Here is a 21,117-nt window from a genome sequence, read left to right on the forward strand (position 1 = left end):
CTAAAGACTGAACTCCGGGAGTCATGTGATTATGGGAGAATCTCAGCGTTTATTAAAGGAACTTTCTAGTGCTCATGGCTACTGAGAAAAGATTGAAAACATGAACCTTAAAGGCTCAAAAAACAGAAGGCGGATAAACAGTGCCCCACATTTATTATTACTGTTGGAAAGCTCCTGATGTTAAAACCAATCTCATCATTTTGGGGGGCCTGATTGGGGATTTTTTTGAACAGTTGGGGTCGGTGATCTGTGTACACAACTATGAATATATCTTCCCATGGTGCCAAACATTTTCTCATTTCAGTTTCAATGGTGTTTTAAGAGTTAATGTTTGTGCTGTGTTCATTTAGTCCTCACTTCTGCCACCCTTATTTGCACGGAGCAGTACTTTGCTCTTAGCCGGTTTCTGATCCTGTTACTTGTGTTGAGAAGCAGCTTACTGTCTCCAGGCAGGGTGGCCTAGTGAATAGCGCAGTAGACTAGGACTTGAGAGACCTGGGTTCTGGTTCTGCTACTAGTTTGCTGGGGTGACTAACTGAAGCCAGGAGGCCTGGGGCCAGTTAGCCCAGCCTGGCTACACCGGTGCAAAGTGTGGGAGTTAAAAGGAGGAAAACCCCACCGTCAAGTCCTGGCTAGGGAGCAGAGTGGATGGGGTGTTTTGATGTTGGCCTTGAGGTGGGAGGCTGGGATGGTATGTCAAGACTGAGCCTCAAAGGAGCCAGAGGTGTGTGGACTGGATTAGCACTTGGAGACTGAGAAAGAAAGCCTCTCAATTAAGTGCTAGCTGGGGTGAGACCAGACAGGAGCTCTGATGTGAGGCAAGAAGCTGGGCTTGAGTTAGGAGCTGGCTGACTGCTATCACGGAATCTCAGGGTTGGAAGGGACCTCAGGAGGTCATCTAGTCCCACCCCCTGCTCAAAGCAGGCCCAATCCCCAGACAGATTTTTGCCCCAGATCCCTAAATGGGCCCCTCAAGAATTGAACTCCCAACCCTCAGTTTTGCAGGCCAATGCTCAAGCCACTGAGCGATCCCTCTCCACCTTCAGCCTTGGAGCACCCATGGAAAAATAATAGTGGGTGCTCAGCACCCACCAGCTACAACTGTTTGGCAGCACCCACAATTAGCTGATTGGTGGCGCTACCAAACAGCTGTTTGGCGACAGAAGGAGAGGGATGGGGGAGAGCAGCAAGCAGGTGGGAGCCTCAGGGTCAGGGGCGGAGTGGGGGTGGGGCCTCAGGGCAGATCAGGGTGGAGCACCCCCGGGGAGAAGAAAAACTCAACATCTACGGTTGTGAGGAAGATGAGGTGGAAGTGCCACAGGGCTGGGGCTTGCTGTGAGGGGGCGCTTTAAGACGGCAAATCTTGTCATAGTGACCCTGGGTGTATCACTTCCCCTCACTGCCTCCATTTCTCCATCTGTAAAATGGGGCTAATGATACTGACTTCCCTTGGAAAGTGCTTTGAGACTCACAGATGAAAAGCCCTAGAGGAGGGCTAGGTATTGTCTTCAGTGGGATCGTTTGTGTAGTACGTTACTCACCAGGGTAAGAGTGACAGATTTGGACCCAAAGCAACAAAAGAAGGTGTCAGTTGTCCTAGCTTCATAGCCTATGAATGTGAGCCAAACTGTGTAATTCTCCAACCTTTCTTTTCTTGCCTGTGTCAGATTCCCCACAAGGGTTACCCAACCACTGCTCCGACGTATGTTCCAAGCTGCTACTGCGGCCTACGCAGCCACCAGAAAATGTAACGAATTCTCTGGAAGCTCTCACGGGGAAGGTCTTTTTTGCAAACTCCAGCGTCCCGTCCCTGAATACCCTGCTATGAGATTATCAAACTGTCCACAGTACGTTGTCTGCAAAGCGACAATCAGTATTGATGGGGATGAGCATTTCCAGACTGAACAGCCCCAAGGTTCTTTGTATTTTGACTTTTATCTGAGCCAAGAAAATAAAGACACGTAGCAGCCACACGGGGAGAACAATTGTCTTGTCCCTTCACGTGCTTACATTTATCTGCAAGCATTATACCCTCAAGAGGAGTGCTGGTTGATAGCTCTCAAGCTATACAGAGATGGGCCCTGTGGGATAAGAGACGTCACAAGAAGATGCAGTGTTGCGGGTCCTGTGGTGGTGATCCAATAGCTGGCACTGTTCTCTCCAAATGTGTCCCAAACCAAAATCCAGTGAGGTGCTAATGGAGGTGCCATCTCTCTGATCAGGTGTATAATTAAGGTACTGACCTGGCACAGTGGGACCCAATTTGATCAGGGGCTACTGTACTGATGATAAATCACAAGACAGGTTTTTCAAGAGCAGGGATATAATCCCAACAAGTATCCTGGCTTCATGTTTAATGCTTTTAAGTACGTGCTTAATTTTAAGCATGTGCTGAAATCTTATTCCTCTCAATGGGACTTAAGTAGGTGCTTAGCTGTCTGTATGGGCTTAAGTGTTTTCCTGAGTGAGCATTGGATCCAACCTATATTAAAGTCAATGGAAAGATTCCCAGTGTCTCTAATGAGCGTCAGAGTAGGTCTAAAATAGCCCATAAAAGTCATATGGTATCACTGGGTGCTGCTGAGAGCAGCTGTGACTCACCACCCTGGTGACAGGGAGGATTCCACTCTGTTCGAAGAAATTAGCTTCCAGATTGAATTTCCTTAATGCTTCAAATACAAAACCTCCGCTCGCTCCTGTCAAGTCTTTCTGACATCCATTGATTGTCCCATCTGGCCAGGCCACAGTCCCTCCTGCTGTCTGCTGCCTGTCTCCCATTTATCAACCCCTCAGGAACATTTGATATCACTGCGTGTTACAGGCCTGTAATTTGAACCACTTAGACACCACTGCATTTTTAACAGAATAAAGTAACTCTTTTGTGGCTGTCTGTACAAGCCCTATGGGCTGTAACGATCCATTCGCGTAGGGACAGGAGCAGGATTAGCTACAGATGAGTTCGGTAGAATGTTGCACTGCAGAAATGCCTGAGTTTTAAGGCCACAGAGCTATGCGCTCTCATGCTGACACGTCTGGAATGCTAATGGGAGCCTGGTTCTGCTACAGAATACAGGCCGGTAGCGCTCAGGAGGTTGAGAATATACACCGCATTTGTTTCCCTGGCAAACGTTAATGGGTGATGCCTGTGCTCCGGGAGCACTCAATGCAAAGCCGCGTAACTCTCTAAGGGAAGGTTAAAGGGGTCTGGAGACGTGCCTGCAAATACCCAGTGATAGGCCTTGATTAGATATCCTGAGCCAGTCTTTATTGTCAATGATGAAGAGTCTAATCAGATTACTGGATGCATTTCCACCATTATGAGGCTATGTCTCTGAGACTATAACAGGGTTCAAAAAAGAACTAGATAAATTCATGGAGGATAGGTCCATTAATGGCTATTAGCCAGGATGGGCAGGGATGGTGTCCCTAGCCTCTGTTTGCCAGAAGCTGGGAATGGGCGACAGGGGATGGATCACTTGATGATTACCCATTCTGTTCATTCCCTCTGGGGCACCTGCCATTGGCCATTGTCAGAAGACAGGATACTGGGCCAATGAACCTTTGGTCTGACCCAGTATGGCCGTTCTTATGTGCATACACTACAGCTTATGTCAGCATAATTTTTGTTGCTCAGGAGTGTGAATAAAGCACCCCCCGAGCGACACAAGTTACACTGACATAACCATCAGTGTGGACAGCCCTATGTCGGAGGGAGAAGCTCTGCTGCTCGCGGAGGTGATTTTATTATGCCGATGAGAGAGCTCTCTCCTGGCAGCATAGAGTGTCTTCACCAGACACGGTGCAGCTGCGCCACTGCAGTGCTGTACGTGTCCACATGCCCTAAGAGGTCGCATGTTCTGCTTGGCAGGGCACCAGATTGTTACTTAGGAGGCCTGGGTTGTGTTTCCAGTTCTGCCACTGACTGGCTGTGTCCTTGAGCATTAGAGAGGCAAGGTGGGTGAGGTAATATCTTTCATTGGACCAACTTCTGTTGATGGGCAAGACAAGCTTTCAAGCTACAAGCGCTCCTCAAGATCTGGGAAATGTACTCAGGGGGTCACAGCTAAATGCTAGGTGGAACAGATTGGGCTAGACACTTGTGTTATAATGTACATGATTAATAAGAGATTTCCATCGGTAATACTGGAAAATCCCTGCATTGCCAAGATTCTCTCCGGTACTGGTGCGTAGTATCAGAGCGCCTCACACGTCCATGCGTTTATCCTCACAACGACTCTGTGAGGTAAGAAAATATTATCCTTGTTTTACAGAGGAGGAAGCAGGCCCAGAGGTGTAAAGCGATGTGCCCAAGGTTTCGCAGGAAGTCAGCAGCCGAGCCGGGATCCGAACCCACCTTTCCACCACGCCGTTGACCAAATGCCATAAATGAGACCGTGCAAAAAGCAAAAGGATTTCCAGGATTGCCAACCCCAAATGCTCAAAAATGATGAGTCAGGCTCACCAACAATCATGAGACTGACTTTAAAATCATGAGATTATGTAAAAATAATAGATGTGGGGTTCTGCTTTTTGAGCCTTTAGGGTGCACTGGAGTCACAGTCTGAAGCTTCCTCCACCACCACGAGGGCTAGGAACTGACTTTTCCTTTAAGAATGAAGGCTGAAATCATCACAGCTCCACGTGACTCCAGGAGCTGGGGCTTTAAGGGAAACAATAATTATCATGAGACTCATGACAAAATCATGAGAGGTGGGAACACTGGATTTCAGCATGCAGCTGAGTCTCTATAAATAACAGGGACGGACCTGTCACAGTATGAAAGCTTGTTGTAAGTGTATGGTTGCCCATAAAGCCAAGTGAATGCTCTAGATTTGTCCTTCAAGCTCTATGTATTTTTAAGGAGCCATCAAACAATGGCAGGCGGCGCTATATACAACAGCCTTGCCCAGGGGCTTTATGTAAGGATGCACTTTGGCTCAAGTCCTGATCACGCCGCCAACAAAACTAGAGGAAAACTTTGCAGGGGGAGAACTACGCAGGACTTGTAGAAGGAGGGAGATGGAATGACCCCTCCCACATGAAGGCAGCAGCAAAGCTGAGCCATGGTCCCTACCACAGCTGCTTGATGTGATATCAAATGTGGCCGGCCATGTTCCCCGCCTGACCATGTGGTCATGTGCGAGCAGAACCACACTGTGCATCAGCCCTGCTCCTGTCTGCTCTTCATTGTCCCAAACAGTGATCAACAGACAGAAACCCAACACCGTGGTTTCTCCACAGAGCATCCATCTCCCTGCACCAGGTTTTCACTCCTTTAATCCCTGCTGAGCTGCAGATCCCTGGCCTTTAAATTCCTTTTGATTCTATGGCCCCCACTTTGCGGGCCCAGGATTTGGGTCTTTCAAGACCATATTGGGTTGTAAAACAAAAATGTATCTTCGATTGTAAGCCCTTTGGGGCAGAGACCATCTTTTTGTTCTGGGTTTGTACAGCCTGCCCCACCCCCAGCACAATGGAGTCCTGATCCATGAGTAGGGCTCCTACAAACTACAGTAACGTAAGTAATACTAATGCTAATTAGTATTAGGTGGGTTTTCCCCGTCTACTTTTCCAGGTGTGCAGCTGTACCGTGGTTACTTGCTTTCTAATGCATATATCGGACCCTGTACAAATGATGACAAGTTAGTTTGAGCATCTTTTTATTGGATGAAAGATCAGTACAAAGAGTCAAAAGAAGGATAAACGATAATTCTTCTTCGAGTGATTGCTCCAATGCATTCCAGTTAGGTGTGCGCGCCGCGCGTGCACGGCATCTCGGAACTTTTTTTTTTCCGGCGGGCGGGCGGCGCCCCGCTGGCGCGCCATGGCGCGGCGGCGCCTACCCCAGCCCCAGCGCCGCCCCGCCCGCTCTTCTTCTCCGCCTTCGCCCGGAGACCGGTGTGGTTGGAACTGCTTGGCTCCTCAACTCTACCCTTTCGCTACTTTTTCTGTACATTTTGTGTTTAGTTTTAGTAGTTAGTTCAATAGTTAGTTAGTTAGTGATTTAGGTAAGGGGGGGGTAGTTCCCTTTCCTTCCTCTCCCTCCCCTGCCCCTGGCTGGGCCACTGCTAAGGCACAGCAGCTCCCAGGCAGCGTGCGTGCATGAGGCGCCTCCGGCCTCCCCCCCCCTTGCCTGGGCTGCCTGGGCAAAAGACACGGCCAGTCGCGCGACATGCAAGCGGCATTCCTGCCGCAGAATTCACCTCACGGACACCCTCACCTCAAACAGCTCAGCTCCCACACCCCTCCAACCCCGCCCCGCCGCAGCACCAGCACCACCGCACCTACCGAGGAGCGCAGCCACCGCACACCGTGGCACCCTGCCACCGCTGCCCCGTGCCCCGCCAGCTTCCCCCGGCGCACAGCGCCGCGCTTCAGACCGCCCAGCAGCTGCAGACAGGCAGCAGCAGAAGGCAAAAGCCGGCCCAAGCGCTGCGCGCGGAGCGGCTGCGCCACCGCGCGCCGCCGCTGGCGCCGCTCCGGCGCGGCCCGCCGCGCGGCCGCTCCGCGCGCGCTCCGCGAGCCGCACTGACGCCGCCCCTGGCGGCGCCACGTTCTCCTCGAGAGCGAGACGCTCGGGGCGGCACGCGCCGGCCGGCCTTCGCGGCACCGCCCCTCCGGCATCAGTGCGGGTGCCGGGCTGGGCCGGGAGCCGGAAAGGCCCCCTGTCGCGCGCGCCGGGCGCCCGCGCCCCGCGTCGCCATCCCGTCCCTCGATCCTGGCCCTCCGCGGCGCTCGCCGCCGCCCCCCATCCTCGCGCCGCGGCGCCGCTCATCTCCCACGCACACCCACCATCCTGCCGCGCATCATCCCCGGCATGCACCGCGGTCTCGGCACGTCTGAGTCTCGTACTGCGGTTCGCACCGGGTACCGGCGGCATTCCCGGCACCGGTCACTCCGGTCACCGTCGCGGCACAAGTCCCGCTCCTTCCGACACCGCGCTCGCACCTCCACCCGACGGCACCGACCCGTCCGGCGCCAGCGACTCCGTCGGGTCGACTCGGCGCCGCGCCCGGCCGCCGCGACCGCCGGGCCGGTCGCCCGACGGCGGCGATACCGCTCCCAGCCGGCGCCTCGTCGGGTCGCGCGCGGCTCCGGCCGGCGGCGCCCTCTGGCGCCTCGGCCTCCCCTCCGCCATCACCGCCTTGGCGGTCCCGCCTTGGCCATCCCGGCCCTCCATCGGTGCAGACCCGGCGCACATCACTTGCACGCACCACACGCACCGCGCGACTCCATGGGCAGCAGTGGGCGTGGGGGGGCCCCCCGGGCCGCGAGGCCCCTATGGGCACCCCCCGGACCGGAGTCCCAGCCCCACCGCCTCCCCGACGGACCGCCTCCTCTCCTCCACACACTCTCTCCGACCCCCACGCCCGCCTCCTATCCAGCCCAATCAGCCACTCCCCACGACAAAGCCACCAGCCCAACCACCAGCCCTCAATCCAGCGGCAGGCCTTCACCTTCGCCGTCCTCCCGGCTGCGCCGGCCTCTGACTGGCCCATGAGCCCCGCTGCGTGACAGGAGGGCCTTGGCGGAGTCCAGATGGCGGTGGGCGCGGCGATGGGCGGCGGACCGCAGGCGGAGTGCAAGACACTCCCATCCGATTGCCATTGCCCTGGGCCGACACCCAATTCGCACAATTCGACCTGCCCTACGAAATCAAAGGCCACAAGCCAACACGCCTCACTTTACTCTAGACCCGGCTACTACGCCCCAGTACTTTCTCCCCACCTCTACTCCAGGCCTGGTCTACACTCCTGACGACCGAAATCTCCCACCGCGCTCCTCCAGGTCGCCCACAACGCCCAGCCACCAAACGCACCTGCCCGCGCAATGCCAGGCCGCCGCCACGCCTTGCTCCGCCGACGGCTCCTGGACTCCAGGCCTGTATGGCATGGCTTGACATCCGCGAGCGCGCGGACGCCGGATCTCGCCCCTTTCGCATTCCACGGAGGACGGCTCTGGCGGCCTCAGGCCAGGAATTCCGGCTCCTCCCATCAACACTCGCGTCCTCCGACGGCTCCTGTGGCTCGGGAGGCGCCCTCTCCCTGCCGCCGAGGGCGCGATCCGGCGCCTTCTCACTCCTCTCGACCTGCATCTGGCGAGGCAAATGGACGATCCTGACCCTCTCTCTGCAATCCTCCGCCCCAGACTCCTCGGACAGGGCTCCGCCGCGCTGGGCCGCATTTCTGACCGGCGCCCGACGAATTCTTCATGCTCGCGTCTTCGGCGCCACGCCATCCGCGCGACGGCGCCGCCGCACGCCGCCGACCCCGCGCGCGCCGCCGCCGCCAGCGCTTCCGCCACAAGTGCTGCTTACGGCGGCACTGCGCGCCCGCCAGAGGCAGGCCTCCCGCCGGCCTCCAGGCCGAGCCAGACCCAGGCCCAGCCCAGCCATCCCCAGGCCCCTTCCCATTTTTTCGGGGGGCCCATTTCCATTTTTTTCTCTCTGGTCCCATTGAATCATCGGACTTGGTGCCTTTCACCAGTCCACGCTTTACCCATTTCATTTTTGTTTTCTCCCGCGCCCAGCCATTTGCCCCTGGGCTTCCACTTACCCTCCCACAGTCCAGTCGCCGCCGTCCGCACCCTCTCACCCCTTCCACGAGCACACACAAGTCCCTCTAGTCCTCCTCTGAATGGTGCGATCGTGGGGCAAGAGGTCAGGATGCCTCTGGCTGCTGGCAGACTCAGCTAATCTCTCTTATATCCTGGGCAAAAAGGCGCTCCCCGGGATCCCTGGACCTTCCTTCTCCTGGGCTTCCTCCTGCTCAAGGGACCTCAAGGACCATGTCTTCATGGTCACATGTGGGAGACCATCATCCTCCCCGATGTTACTCCGCCCTGTTGGGCACCCCGATTACCAGTTGGGCGTGTGTCGCCATCTATCCTCCCCGTCTATGTTCTTTACCCTCGCTCCGCGGTCTCACATCGCCAGTTGTGCCGCCGCCAGATCCACGCGCGCGTGATCTGGACCTCTGGGCATGGCTGCATGGCCGTGGGTGCTGGTCGCCCGCCAGCGCGGTGGTGGTCGTCCCGCCCCGTGGGTGCGGCCGTGGGCCCTCATGGGCAACTTCGACCCTTCGTGCGGCTCATCGACGCCAAGATCCCCCGTCTCCCTCTCTCGCCCCAGCCAACGCCGGCGAAGTCCACTCTTCCCTCTCACTCGTGGGGACTCAGGGAGCGTCCTCTCGCCGGACATAGCCAGGGGCCTGTCTCCAGCGGCCCGCCTCAAGCGATGGTCACCTCATCATGGACCATCATGGACCGCCTGCCCTCACACGCTCGCGCCTCACCCTCCGCCCTCCGCCCGTGGCCTGCTGGTGCGCGTGACGTGACCGCACGGTGCCACCGCCTCCCCGCCGTCCTCGCCCCTGGCTCTGTGGGGCGCCGGCCCCCCACGGCCGAGGCCGCGCCCGGCGCTCCTCCCTCGGTGAGCCACACCTCCACTCCCGGCCGATGGTGGGGGTGAGAGCGTGGTGTGCCCCGGCGCCCCAACCCCGCCACCGCTGGTGCCCCCACGCCTCGCTCTGCACCACACCCTCGGCTGGCCTCACCTGGGGCCTCGGGCCGCCCTCCCACTGCCCCATCCTCGCGTCCACTGTGTCTCAACTGCACATGCACAGCTGGGCAGCAAGCTAGGAAGGTCCCAAATTAGCCCCCCCGTATTCCTCGACTGCAGACATGACAATGTTCTCGGAGACGTCAACAGTTCTATTCACCTGGCAGCTGCGGGGCAGCTCTGGCCTGGAGGGTCTCTGCAGCGCTCTTCCCTCTGCAGGGCTGTGCCCTCCTGGTGGTCCTTTCCTCCGTCTAGATGCCGGGGACTTCAGAGCGCCGACACGGGTTCCACCTCCTCCAGCAGTCCCGTTCCAGAACAGTTCCAGTCCAGATTTCGCCAGGCTCCCGTCCAGGGTCCGTCTCACCATCTTCTGTCCCCCTCGCCCAGGGAAACTGTCGAGTTGCCGACAGGGTCGCCTCCAGGGAGACTCCCCACCTCCCTGTCCGACCTGGCTCCCAGCCTGCCGCCTCCTCCCTCCTCCTTGGATCCCCTCTGCACGCGCACCCCCTGCTGGGCCTGATCGAGCCCAGCCTCAGCCATCATCCACCGCCCTGCAGGGCCTCCATAGCCCACCTGCTGGGCGAGGCCTGGCCCACTGCATCCCCTCCCTGCTCCTCCGCCTGCCTGCAGACCTCCTCCAACCCAGCGGACCTCATCGTCCGAGGACCGCATCTTCTCCAGCTGATTGGTTGTCACACCCTCCATCTTACCGCTTGGTACGGTGAGTCGGTGTACCCACCTTCCCTCGTTCAGCAAGTCCTCCTCCTTCCCAGCATAGTTCATCTTCCTCCCATTTGTTCGCTGCGCCGCGAGGTCTCTGAATCCATCCGCTGTGTCGCCCTCCTCGCCGCGACTCACCCATCCGGTAAGGTCCATCTGGCCCATTCCGCACTTCTCGTGGAAGCCTCTCCTTTCAGATGCAGTCTCCGCCTTAAAGCCTTCACCCCGGGGGTCACACCCGCCTTCTGCCATCGCCTGGGATTTCCACCCCGCTCTCCAAAGAGATGGCTGCCCCTTCACCTGGGCTGGCCTGAAGTCCCTCGTCTCTTTGAAACTGAAGCCGCCCGCTACGCCTCTTCCCCCCTGCACAGCTCGCTCCCCCCTTCACCGTAACCCCCTGGGAGTTTCTGAGCTTCTCCCACGAAACCTTCTTTCCTAGTTTCCCGCCCCCGCCGCACCGCCCGCTGATTCCGACTTCCCACCCTTCGCTTCAGCAGCGCCACCGTCTTCGCTCCATCCGCCACAACCTTCACGCGCTTCTCCTTTTCCTTCTCCCGCCTCCGTCTTTCCTCCCTCCCGCTCTTCCTCCTCGCATGCTCGCTGAACGGCCTTTGCTCACGCTGGGCGTCCGCGGGCGCTCGCCCCTGGGGCCTTTCCGCCGCTCTCCCGCCCGCGCGAGGGCGCGCGTTTCGCCGCCGGAGGCAGCGCCCTGCGTCCGCCCGCGCGCCGCATGTCGGTTGCGACCACCGATCCAGCCCGCCAGACGTCCTGCGTCGCGCACGCCGCCCGGCCGAGTCCGAGCTGCCGCCTAGCGCCGCCTGGCGCCGACGCTCCTCACTCCACGCCTTTCCGCCCCGACTCTGCTCCAGGCCGGCTGTCGCAGGCTCCACTGGAATCACCTGCACACTCAGACGACGCACACTTCTCTCTGGTTACTACACTCCACTCGCACCCACCTCGTCCGCGGCCACCCGGCTCCCCTGTACTTCTCCGGGCACCCCTGAGATGCACCAAGGCGCAAGTAAAGGAAGGCGCCACCTAACATGCAAGGGGGAACTGACGCCAGCCGGAAGGAAAGAAAGGCGGAGTTAAAACCCGGTGCCGCTCCCACTGCCGCAAGTTCCCTCCAATCCCCTGAGCGCCGGAGCCCCCCAGAGCAAGCCGGAACGCGGGGAACATGGGGGCGAGATTTAGCGCAATTAGGACTAGAGAAAGGAGCCATTACTCATAGAGGCATAGAGGCCATAGGCAGGCACGCGCACGCCACTTTTTTATTGCCAGAGACAAGTTATTCTATCTCTTCTTTATACAAGGAGCTTAACTCCTTAGACCCCGATCCTGTAAACTATTCCAGAGGTGCAGAACCAGTATTACCAATGTCAAGAAAATTCTTTCCCGGGTGCTGGCTGGTGAGTCTTGCCCACATGCTCAGGGTTTAGCTGATCGCCATATTTGGGGTCGGGAAGGAATTTTCCTCCAGGGCAGATTGGCAGAGGCCCTGGAGGTTTTTCGCCTTCCTCTGCAGCATGGGGCAAGGATCACTTGCTGGAAGATTCTCTGCAGCTTGAGGTCTTCAAACCACAACTTGAGGACTTCAATAACTCAGACATAGGTTAGGGGTTTGTTATAGAAGTGGATGGGTGAGATTGTATGGCCTGCATTGTGCAGGAGGTCAGACTAGATGATCATAATGGTCCCTTCTGACCTTAAAGTCTATGAGTCTATGAGTAAGTGTTCAAAAATCATGAGTCAGGCCCCAAAAGCACAAGATCAGCTCTAAAAACATGAGATTTTTAAAATCATAGATGTTTGGGGGGGGGGAAAGGGGTCTCTTTCCCTTCCAGTTTCTGAGCTTCAGGATGCACTTACTTCACGTATTCAAGCTCTTCTCTGCAGCCATGAGGGCTAGAACCGTCCTGTTTTGAATAAAAGCAGAGATTCTCAAGTAATCTCTTAACTCCAGCAGCCAGGGCTTAATTTCTCCCCCCGCCCCCAACTATTGCAAGACTCATGATAAAATTGTGCAGACCCTTCCACTACCATGGAGCAGCTTGCAGGGTTCAGAACAAAGGTATTTAGGCGCCAAAGGATGCAACTTGGCATCTAGTAAAGCATAAATCGCAGTAGGCGCCTATCTGCATTTCTGAGCACCTAAATATTGCTTATTTCATCTGGCCCCAGATGCGTAAACCCTTACTCACACAGCCGGAGTCGTTCCAGCTCAAATCAATGGGACTGTGTGGAGTCAGGTGGTACCCAGCATGAGTAAAGGTAGCAGAATCGGCGCTCACCTCCCCGTCTGTATACACACGCATTCATCTCATACAGAGCCGCGTGACTGGGCTGAAATGTTAAAGAGCCATCGACAGTACAAACGGCTTCACAGAAGAGAGATTTTAAAGTTTCTTCTTCATAATGTCTCCCTCGAGGGTCCCTTGTTGCCAGGCAGATTATGGTAGAGTGTGTGGGTTGTATAACTAATTAAGTGGAGGTCATGTGGGCAGGGGGACTTCCCCTTACTCTCTTGGGGGGCCCTATCCCAGGTGTTTGCATTTTAAATATACTAAAAAACCCCCTCAAGACACCTAGGAGCCATTATTTTTATGGTGCTTACAGAAGAGAAACCCATAATGCATTGGGCTGTCTCCACTGGCGTGGTAGCAACTGCAGCAGCTAGTTTACAAAGGCTATTTCAGAGTGACAGTGGCATCATCCAAGGATTCTAGTCCACAGAGGTTTGGAAATGATACGGTACTATTGTCATAAAACAAATACAGACGTCAATTTCAGCACTATTCCTAAGGAAGGAAATATATGTAAGAATATATAATGATAAAAGACAAAAACACCATACCACCCGTGGGCAAACACTTTTCACAAACAACCCCTCCATATCTGATCTTTCGATAGTTGTCCTCAAAGGAAACCTGCACAACAACTTCAAAAGGCAACCCTGGAGAACTTACATGCTTCACTCTGCTAGATACTATAAGCCCTGGACTTAACAGAGACACTTGTTTTTATGGCTCATTACAACAAAATTTGTAACAAATCTTGCTGCCTGCTACCCTTAATGGCCCACTTCAGACCCTTTATGCATAACAATCTAGCCCCTAATTGCTCACTTCATTTCAAGTGACCACCTCTAGTATGTTTCAGAGTAGCAGCCCTGTTAGTCTGTATCCGCAAAAAGAACAGGAGTACTTGTGGCACCTTAGAGACTAACAAATTTATTTGCGCATAAGCTTTCGTGGGCTGTTTAACAATCTGTCCCAACCTGCTCAAACACTCTGCTTCCTTCCCCAGACCTTACGAAGAGCTCTGTGTAGCTGGAAAGCTTGTACCTTCCACCAACAGAAGTTGGTCCAGTAATAGATACTACTTCACCCACCTTCTCTCTCTCATATATATAACCACACTTTTCATTGTAAGAAATATTCCAAAATTATTATTCATAGATTCTAGGACTGGAAGGGACCTCGAGAGGTCATTGAGTCCAGTTCCTTGCCCTTATGGCAGGACCAAATACTGTCTAGATCATCCCTGATAGACATTTATCTACCTACTCTTAAGTATCTCCAGAGATGGAGATTCCACAACCTCCCTAAGCAATTTATTCCAGTGTTTAGCCACCTTGACAGTTAAGAACTTTTTCCTAACGTCCAACCTAAACCTCCCTTGCTGCAGTTTAAGCCCATTGCTTCTTGTTCTATCCTTAGAGGCGAAGGTGAACAAGTTTTCTCCCTCCTCATGACACCCTTTTAGATACCTGAAAACTGCTATCATGTCCCCTCTCAGTCTTCTCTTTTCCATACTAAACAAACCCAATTCTTTCAGCCTTCCTTCATAGGTCATGTTCTCTAGACCTGTAATCATTCTTGTTGCTCTTCTCTGGATCCTCTCCAATTTCTCCACATCTTTCTTGAAATGCGGTGCCCAGAACTGGACACAATTATTGCTGGGTTGGCACTCAGTGTGATCAGTAATCCACAATTTAATGAAGAATGGGATCCCACACTGAAACTGCTGCTAATTTAGGACCTGACAACTTCTACTGAAGTCAATGGGAGACTTTCCATTGACTTCAGTGGGAGTACGATTAGGCTCTCTGGGCCAAGTTCTGCCAACAGGGACCCCGATGGCTCATCTGAGAATTCCACACCTACACCCAAGCTCAGTATTCGACTCACACATTTTCTGTAACACATACTGTGGGACAAACTGCGACCTGATAAACTCCAACAAGCGCAGGGTTTTGGCGCTGAAAGTAAAGCAGAACAAAACACATCTGGCTACATGTATTTTAGCATCTGCTCTTACATGGGTAAGCAGGGTGTGAATGAGATCTCCTCTGACAACTTCAATGACTTCAGGAGCAGGCCATGTTTGCATAGACATGCCTACTCTGCCTCAGTGCGCAGCATGATGGAGCTGCTTTGCCAAAATGATCAATTTTGTCTGGTTTGGGTTACAAATCACTCTAGTATTCGAACGCAGGGGTGATAGAAATATTGTTATTCTTATTGTACGAGCAAAGGACAGCAGGCCTGTGCTTAACATGCCCTGATTAAGGGGGTCACCCTAAACTGAACCTCACTTGCTAAGTAGGGGGGTAGGGATGCCAAAACCTAACAAAAAGAAGATTGGTGGTGGTGGTAGTAAAAAATATTTATATATGCTATTGGGGAATCTACCTAAGGAGCCCTAGATACCATTTAATATAATAGGAGATATACCAATCTCCTAGAACTGGAAGAGACCTCAAGAGGTCATTGAGTCTAGCCCCCTGCTCTGCCTCCACTAGCAGGACCAATTTTTGCCCCAGATCCCTAAGTAGCCCCCTCAAGGATTGAACTCACAATAGTGGGTTTAACAGGCCAATGCTCAAACCACTGAGCTAGCCCTCCTCCCACACCAGCATTTAATAACAGAGCTGATTAGACTCAATTAAGAGTCCCTGTTGGTGATTCCTATATGAGTTTAGGAGCTAAGCCTTAGCTTTTGTGAGGAAACAGTGAAAGGTTACATAGAAACTGCACTGACAGTGAGAAGCTGAGGCAAAGGACAGTGCCTAGTGCTCTGTGGGCGTGGGTATTTGCCTATGGTTGTGGTGTTTTCCCAAATTAACATCAGGTTCCTTTTCCCCTTGTAACAAAAGTTTTAGTTTGTTGCAAAAAGACTCAGTGCTTGTGAGAGGGGAAGTATTGTTCTTAGAAGTGCCCAAGGGTGGTGTTTGGTTTTCCCAGATTACTGGGTGGGGGCTCAAGCCGGTTCTATTTTCTGTTGTTAAGAGAATCCCTTAGGCATTGAAATTGGCCTTTGTTGGTACCAACTCCACTGGCAGAAGGGTTACACATGAAATTGGGATGTGCATTTATACCCATCCTCCCCACTCCATGAAATTGAACAGCATCTGCTCTGATGCTTCCTATCTAATTCCAGAATGAGCGTGTTTTACAGTTTTTAAAAACAAAAAACATAAAATCTAAACAACTCCTGTAGCTCTAGCGTGTATCACTATCCCAAACAGTGAGCTGCTTACAAGGAGAGTGTTAAGCATACAGCTTATTTCCTGAATACTTCAAAGAGGAGGATTTCTTAATGGTGGTGAGACGTGTCAGACTGACTGCAAGGGTTGTGGTGGAGTCTCCATTCCTGACCATTTTAAAATCGGGATTGGATGTTTTTCTAAAAGATCTGCTCTAGGAATTATTTTGCAGATGTTGTAAGGGCCTGTGTTATACAGGCCGTCAGATCAGAGGATCACAATGGTCCCTTCTGGCCTTGGAATCTATGAATGCATGTCTTGGATAATGTATTTCTCTCTTTGAGCCTGATGCAGAGGCCAGTGGAAATCTTCAATGTTTCTGTTGACTTCAACGGGCTTTGGCTCAGGCCCCTGCTCCACAGAAAGCATATCACACGGGCAGAGGCTGTGCAAGCTTCCCTATGCTACTCACCAATGTTCTTCCATCCAGAGCTAGATGGCTGAGGGGGATCATTTCTTAGTGGAAAGGGTAATTGGTTCTCTGCCACCCTTGGCCTCTCGGTAACAGCTGCCAATTGTGGCAGTGGTTTTGTGCTGTCCCACCAGAAATTGGCCAGGTCCCACCAGCTCATTTCATACAGGCCATCGAACAGCCATCCAATTGTAGAACTATTACTATTAAACATTTATATTACAGTGATGTCCAAAGGCCTCAATGAAGATGTGGACCCCTCTGCGCTTGATGCAGTACAGACAAATAAAGAGACACTTAGGACTTGTCTACAAAAACACCGCAGTGGTGCCGCTGTAGCGCTTCAACGAACCTGCTACCAACACCGACGGCGGGGGTTCTCCTGTCAGCGTAGGTACGCCACCTCCCCAAGAGACAGTAGCTAGGTCGGTGGGAGCGCTGGCTACACCAGGGGTTAGGTCGGTTTAACGGCGTTGCTCAGGGATGTGGATTTTTCAAACCCCTGAGTGACAGTTATCCTGACCTAATTTCCTAGTGTAGACCAGGCCTAAGTGTGTGCGAACCAACCCAGCAACCAAATAGCTGGTGCGGGGATTGGCAGAGATCCTATGATGATGGAGCACTATACAAGTGTCTGTAAGTCCCATCCTGTGGAGTGTATTCTCCCCATTATACCCTTGGGTCAAAATCTATTTAATATGAGCCATTCGGATGTAGCTTTATTCCTAATATATTTCCAATGAGTTCTTGCACTCAGCCCTTACTCAGCACAACTCCCATTGTCTTTGCCTGAGTCAGGCCCTCAGGATTGGCCCTTTGTGAATAGTTCTATCTGGCACAACACAAAACAGTGATGCCGAAAACAAACTTTTATTCTCTCCATCAGTTTCATGTGCTAACATTTATTCCCTTGAAAAGCTGTAGGACGTCCGGTTTCTTGGCAAGCTGCCGTGCAAATGTTCCAGTGTCGTCCAGGGAGTCCTGCAATCCAGCCTGCAGGAGAAGCCACGCACAGGCTGCGTGCTGGCCCGCACAGGCCATGTGCAGGGCTGTAAGGAGACAGGACAGTGACATGGAAATGAAATCCGCAAACAGGGATTTGTATTTCATATGCAATGCAAATGTCAGACTCCCAGGAAAGGGAATTAATTCAGGAAAAACTGGCCACGAGTGAACAATGACTTTAATTCCTTTTTCAATTATCCCATGCAATCAGTGCCCTGCACTCTGCAGCGGTGGGCCTTGAAACTGCACTGCTGTGTCCATTATGGAGGCAGACAACCGCGGTGGGAAATGAAGTAAGAATGTTTCTGTTTGTTTTGCGCAGTAAGGAGCTGCCCATTCAAATAAAGCACCATCCGCCTAATCACTGTACAATATCACTAGCAAGAATGACAATCCAAGATCCTTCCATCAATGGCTGCCACTTTAACAGGAGACTGGCCCCAGCAACCTACAGAATGTGGCCCTGTGAGTCCTGGCAAGGAAAGAAAAGATTTGTACTGTGTGTGGGGCTGGAATGGAACACACAGGATCAGCTTCGGTGTACACTGATGGCTAGATGCTCCATTGATTTCAGTGGAGCTATGCAGAGGTAGAATCAGTTGCAGATCTGGCACACAGTCCCTAACCATACAACGTAACGTGTGTGTGGGGACGGGGGAGGGGTTTGCGGAGCCTGGGACAAATCCGCCCGTATGGGCCCTCCTGAACATTTTTCATACAGGTGAAATCTGGTGTGGGGAGGGGACACCAGTGCTGGGTGACAAGGAACGATGGACAGTCATAGGGTGGCACCTGTGCTAGGGGTGAGGAGGCCCCCTGTGCTGGGGGGGTCCCGGAAAAGGGAGGGCTCCAGGGTGGAAAGGCAACGGATGGGGTCAGCCTAGCACTGGCGTTAGGACACTGGTGGCTGGTGCAACAGCGAACGAACAAGAAAAATAAATACAAGGCGCACTTCCTGCTGGTGAGTGTGGGCCTGATCCCTGCTGCCGGCACCAGGCCCCCAATTAACCCTCCGAACCTCTAACCCCACTTCTCGGGTTGGCCTACTGCCCCCCCCCATGCACACTGAAGTGCGGGGCCCCCCAAAGCACAGGGCCCAGAGCAGTCACCCTGATTCGCCATACCCAAAGGGACAGCTCTGACCATGTGTCAGTCCTGCAGAGTAGCAAACCTGCAGCGTGTTGACCAGGCTGCAACTGGGTTCTAGCATGGCTGTTGTACTGGTAGGAAGTCCTGTCTGCACTTTGTCCGGATAGCTAGGTTAGCCAGTCTGCCTGACTCCTTTCTTGGCCCAATCCTGCTAGACGCCAAGGGCCTTCTGCAGAGTGCCAAGAGCCTTCCGCTTGCTCTCAAATCAACTGGGAGTTGAGGATGTTCAGCATCTTGCAAGAGACGCTCAGCACCTCACAGCTCTCTGTACAGGAGGATACCCCAAAATACATGACAGACACCCACAATCCTCTGTCACTAGCACAACCAGCTGAGGCAGTGTGGGACTGAGGTCCAGATTAAGCCAGAACGCGCCGATACTAAAACAGTAAGGCATCAAGGAGTAGATGAACAAGAGTAGCTGACTCAAGGTCATGGAGGAAAAAATGCTGCTGTACCGGTGACCAGAACCGCTTGCACTGTAACCGGGGCGGGTGAGTGTAACAGAGTCTGAACACACCTGATCTATGTGTAGCCTGGGAGAGAGAGCGTCTGTGGGAGAAAGCAAGAGACGGACTGATTGACTGGCTGATTAGGGGACTGTTCATGATGATTCTAAAGACAAACATTTAGACCAACCTGATCACTCTGGAGAAGCCGTGAGTTGCCAGTTTTGGCTGCGTTGAAAACCATTTCATTTTTAGAAACACTAATCCGAAGGGTGACTCATTTATTATTGTGCACAGATGACATTGCCAACTCAATGCAATTACTACGGTGACTAGCTTTGCATCCAAATTCCACTTACTATTCATTTACAAGTCATACGTCTGGCACTGGTTGCAGATTAGGCATTAAACACACGGTGCTGTGATCTTTCAGGGGCAGGGATCCTGTCTTCTTACCTATTTTTAAATTGCCCTCTGCAGTATTGATGCTCTAGAAACAACAACCACCCAACCGACCAGAGGGCCTTACCAGATCGACTTTTCCCATCTTTAGCACGTAGATCAGCGCCAAGGGACAACAGCGTTTGGACGGTACTTGTATGTCCTTCCTGCATTTTTAAGCACAAACACGTCTGTTGCATGATTGTTAAGTAGAACCAGCCCTTTACATCTTTCACTTGTGAGCCTAATATAACCTACAGGAGTGGGAATAGAAAAATTCCTCTGTAAAGCAATGTTTAGAAGAGCTCGCTATATGGCCAACAAGCACCACCATAAGCAAACTGGCAAACCTGTGGAGAGCTATAGATAACTTAGGGTGACCAGATGTCCCGTTTTTATAGGGACAGTCCCGATTTTGGGGTCTTTTTCCTATATAGGCTCCTATTACCCCCCACCCTCTGTCCTGATTTTTCACATTTGCTGTCTGGACACCCTACCCTAACTACAGCTGCACAGCCCCATAGTACAGACCACAGCCTATGGTGACAGAAAGGGCTTTTCTGTCGCTGTAGGAACACTACCTCCATGAGCAATGGTAGCTAGATATACGGTATCCTTCTTCCATCAACCTAGCTGTGTTTACACTGGGGGTCAGGGCGGCATTGCTATGGTGCTCAGGTCTATGGATTTTTCATACCCCTTAGTGCCATAGCTATGTCAACCTAAATTTGAACTGTAGACCAGGCCTGAATCAAATTGCTTTTATCATCTGCTGGCCAGTCAGCCCTAGAATCCCGATTTACTGTTAACAATACAAACATTGGCAGCTGATGATTTGTTAAAAGGATTAGGCTTCATTAGGAAACTGTTTTCTCCCATACTAAAAATCTGGTCTGATTACTACAGAAGTCTACGATTGCCACCATTGCGTGTGTGCGTTTTAGATCAGAGACCTATGTCTTATTAATAGCTTCCAACTGAGCTGGATTTGCTATCTATTTGCATTAGCCCGTAGGGCACTGGCATTTTCCAAAGGATTTCTATGAGATTTGTAGAATCTTAGAAGAACACAGAGAGATTGCCTCAGTGACATGGACTAATGATCCATTGAGTCCTGGATCTTCTCTCTGGCTGTAGCCTATTTTGGATGCTTCAGAAGAAAATGTAACCCTCGCATTTCCCCTAAATAATGCATCTGATTTGGCTGTTTCTTCCTCACCCCTGTTAATTAGGCTTCGTTCTGCAGCATGAATGTGGATAGCCTGTATTTGCACCTCCCCATCCCTTTCTATTCCCCCTGTTCACAGCACCCAGTGCATTACTGCATGCACACACTGACAGCAATAGAAGTCGTGAGCTAGCAGATGGCTTAGCTACAACGGTCTTAGCAGCAAATTGAGTTGAAAGCATAATTTGATTTTAATGTATTTATAAATGCAAAAAAACCCAACAACCCTAAAGCAAATTATGCTGCACAATGCAAGAGACACTGATTCTCAGAGAGGAAGAAAAAAACGTCAAATGTTTTTGCAGATCAGACGGTGTAGCTGTTTGCCATGGCAGAGCTGGGATCTTTTCCAAAGCACATTTACATTCGCCCACCACAAACACATGCTGGCAGCCAAGAGGGCTTTCAACAGAATTTCTCAGTGAATAAGGCAGATAAGCTGTGAGAAAGACCTCCTGCCATGGATGCAATGGGATGGGATAGAGGAGAATAATGTTACTCGTCTGGGTAAGTGCCATTGTTGCATTTGTAAATGAAGGATAAAGTATCTAGACTGTGCCCTCAAAGCTGCATGCTCGAGTTCCTGAGACCATGAGCTCCTCCAGG

General features: G+C 52.6%; 1 protein-coding gene across 4 annotated transcripts in view; it reads right to left on the reverse strand.

Moving 5' to 3' along the window:
* ANKRD16 (ankyrin repeat domain 16) overlaps window positions 1-21,117 on the reverse strand; it is a 45,745-nt gene that overhangs the window by 5,752 nt on the left and 18,876 nt on the right. For 3 of the 4 annotated variants that reach the window (XM_039519807.1, XM_039519805.1, XM_039519806.1), the window contains exons 7-8: window positions 19,372-19,450; window positions 17,102-17,288 (exon numbers count right to left, since the gene is read on the reverse strand). In XM_039519807.1, the coding sequence (XP_039375741.1) occupies window positions 17,128-17,288; window positions 19,372-19,450 (240 nt within the window). In that variant the 3' untranslated portion in view covers window positions 17,102-17,127. Of the gene's footprint in view, window positions 1-17,101; window positions 17,289-19,371; window positions 19,451-21,117 lie in introns of those variants that run through there. The other variant, XM_039519808.1, reaches the window with a different exon arrangement.

The sequence above is a fragment of the Mauremys reevesii genome, linkage group 1 (assembly GCF_016161935.1).
Source record: "Mauremys reevesii isolate NIE-2019 linkage group 1, ASM1616193v1, whole genome shotgun sequence".
In the NCBI taxonomy this organism is placed as follows: Eukaryota; Metazoa; Chordata; order Testudines; family Geoemydidae; genus Mauremys; species Mauremys reevesii.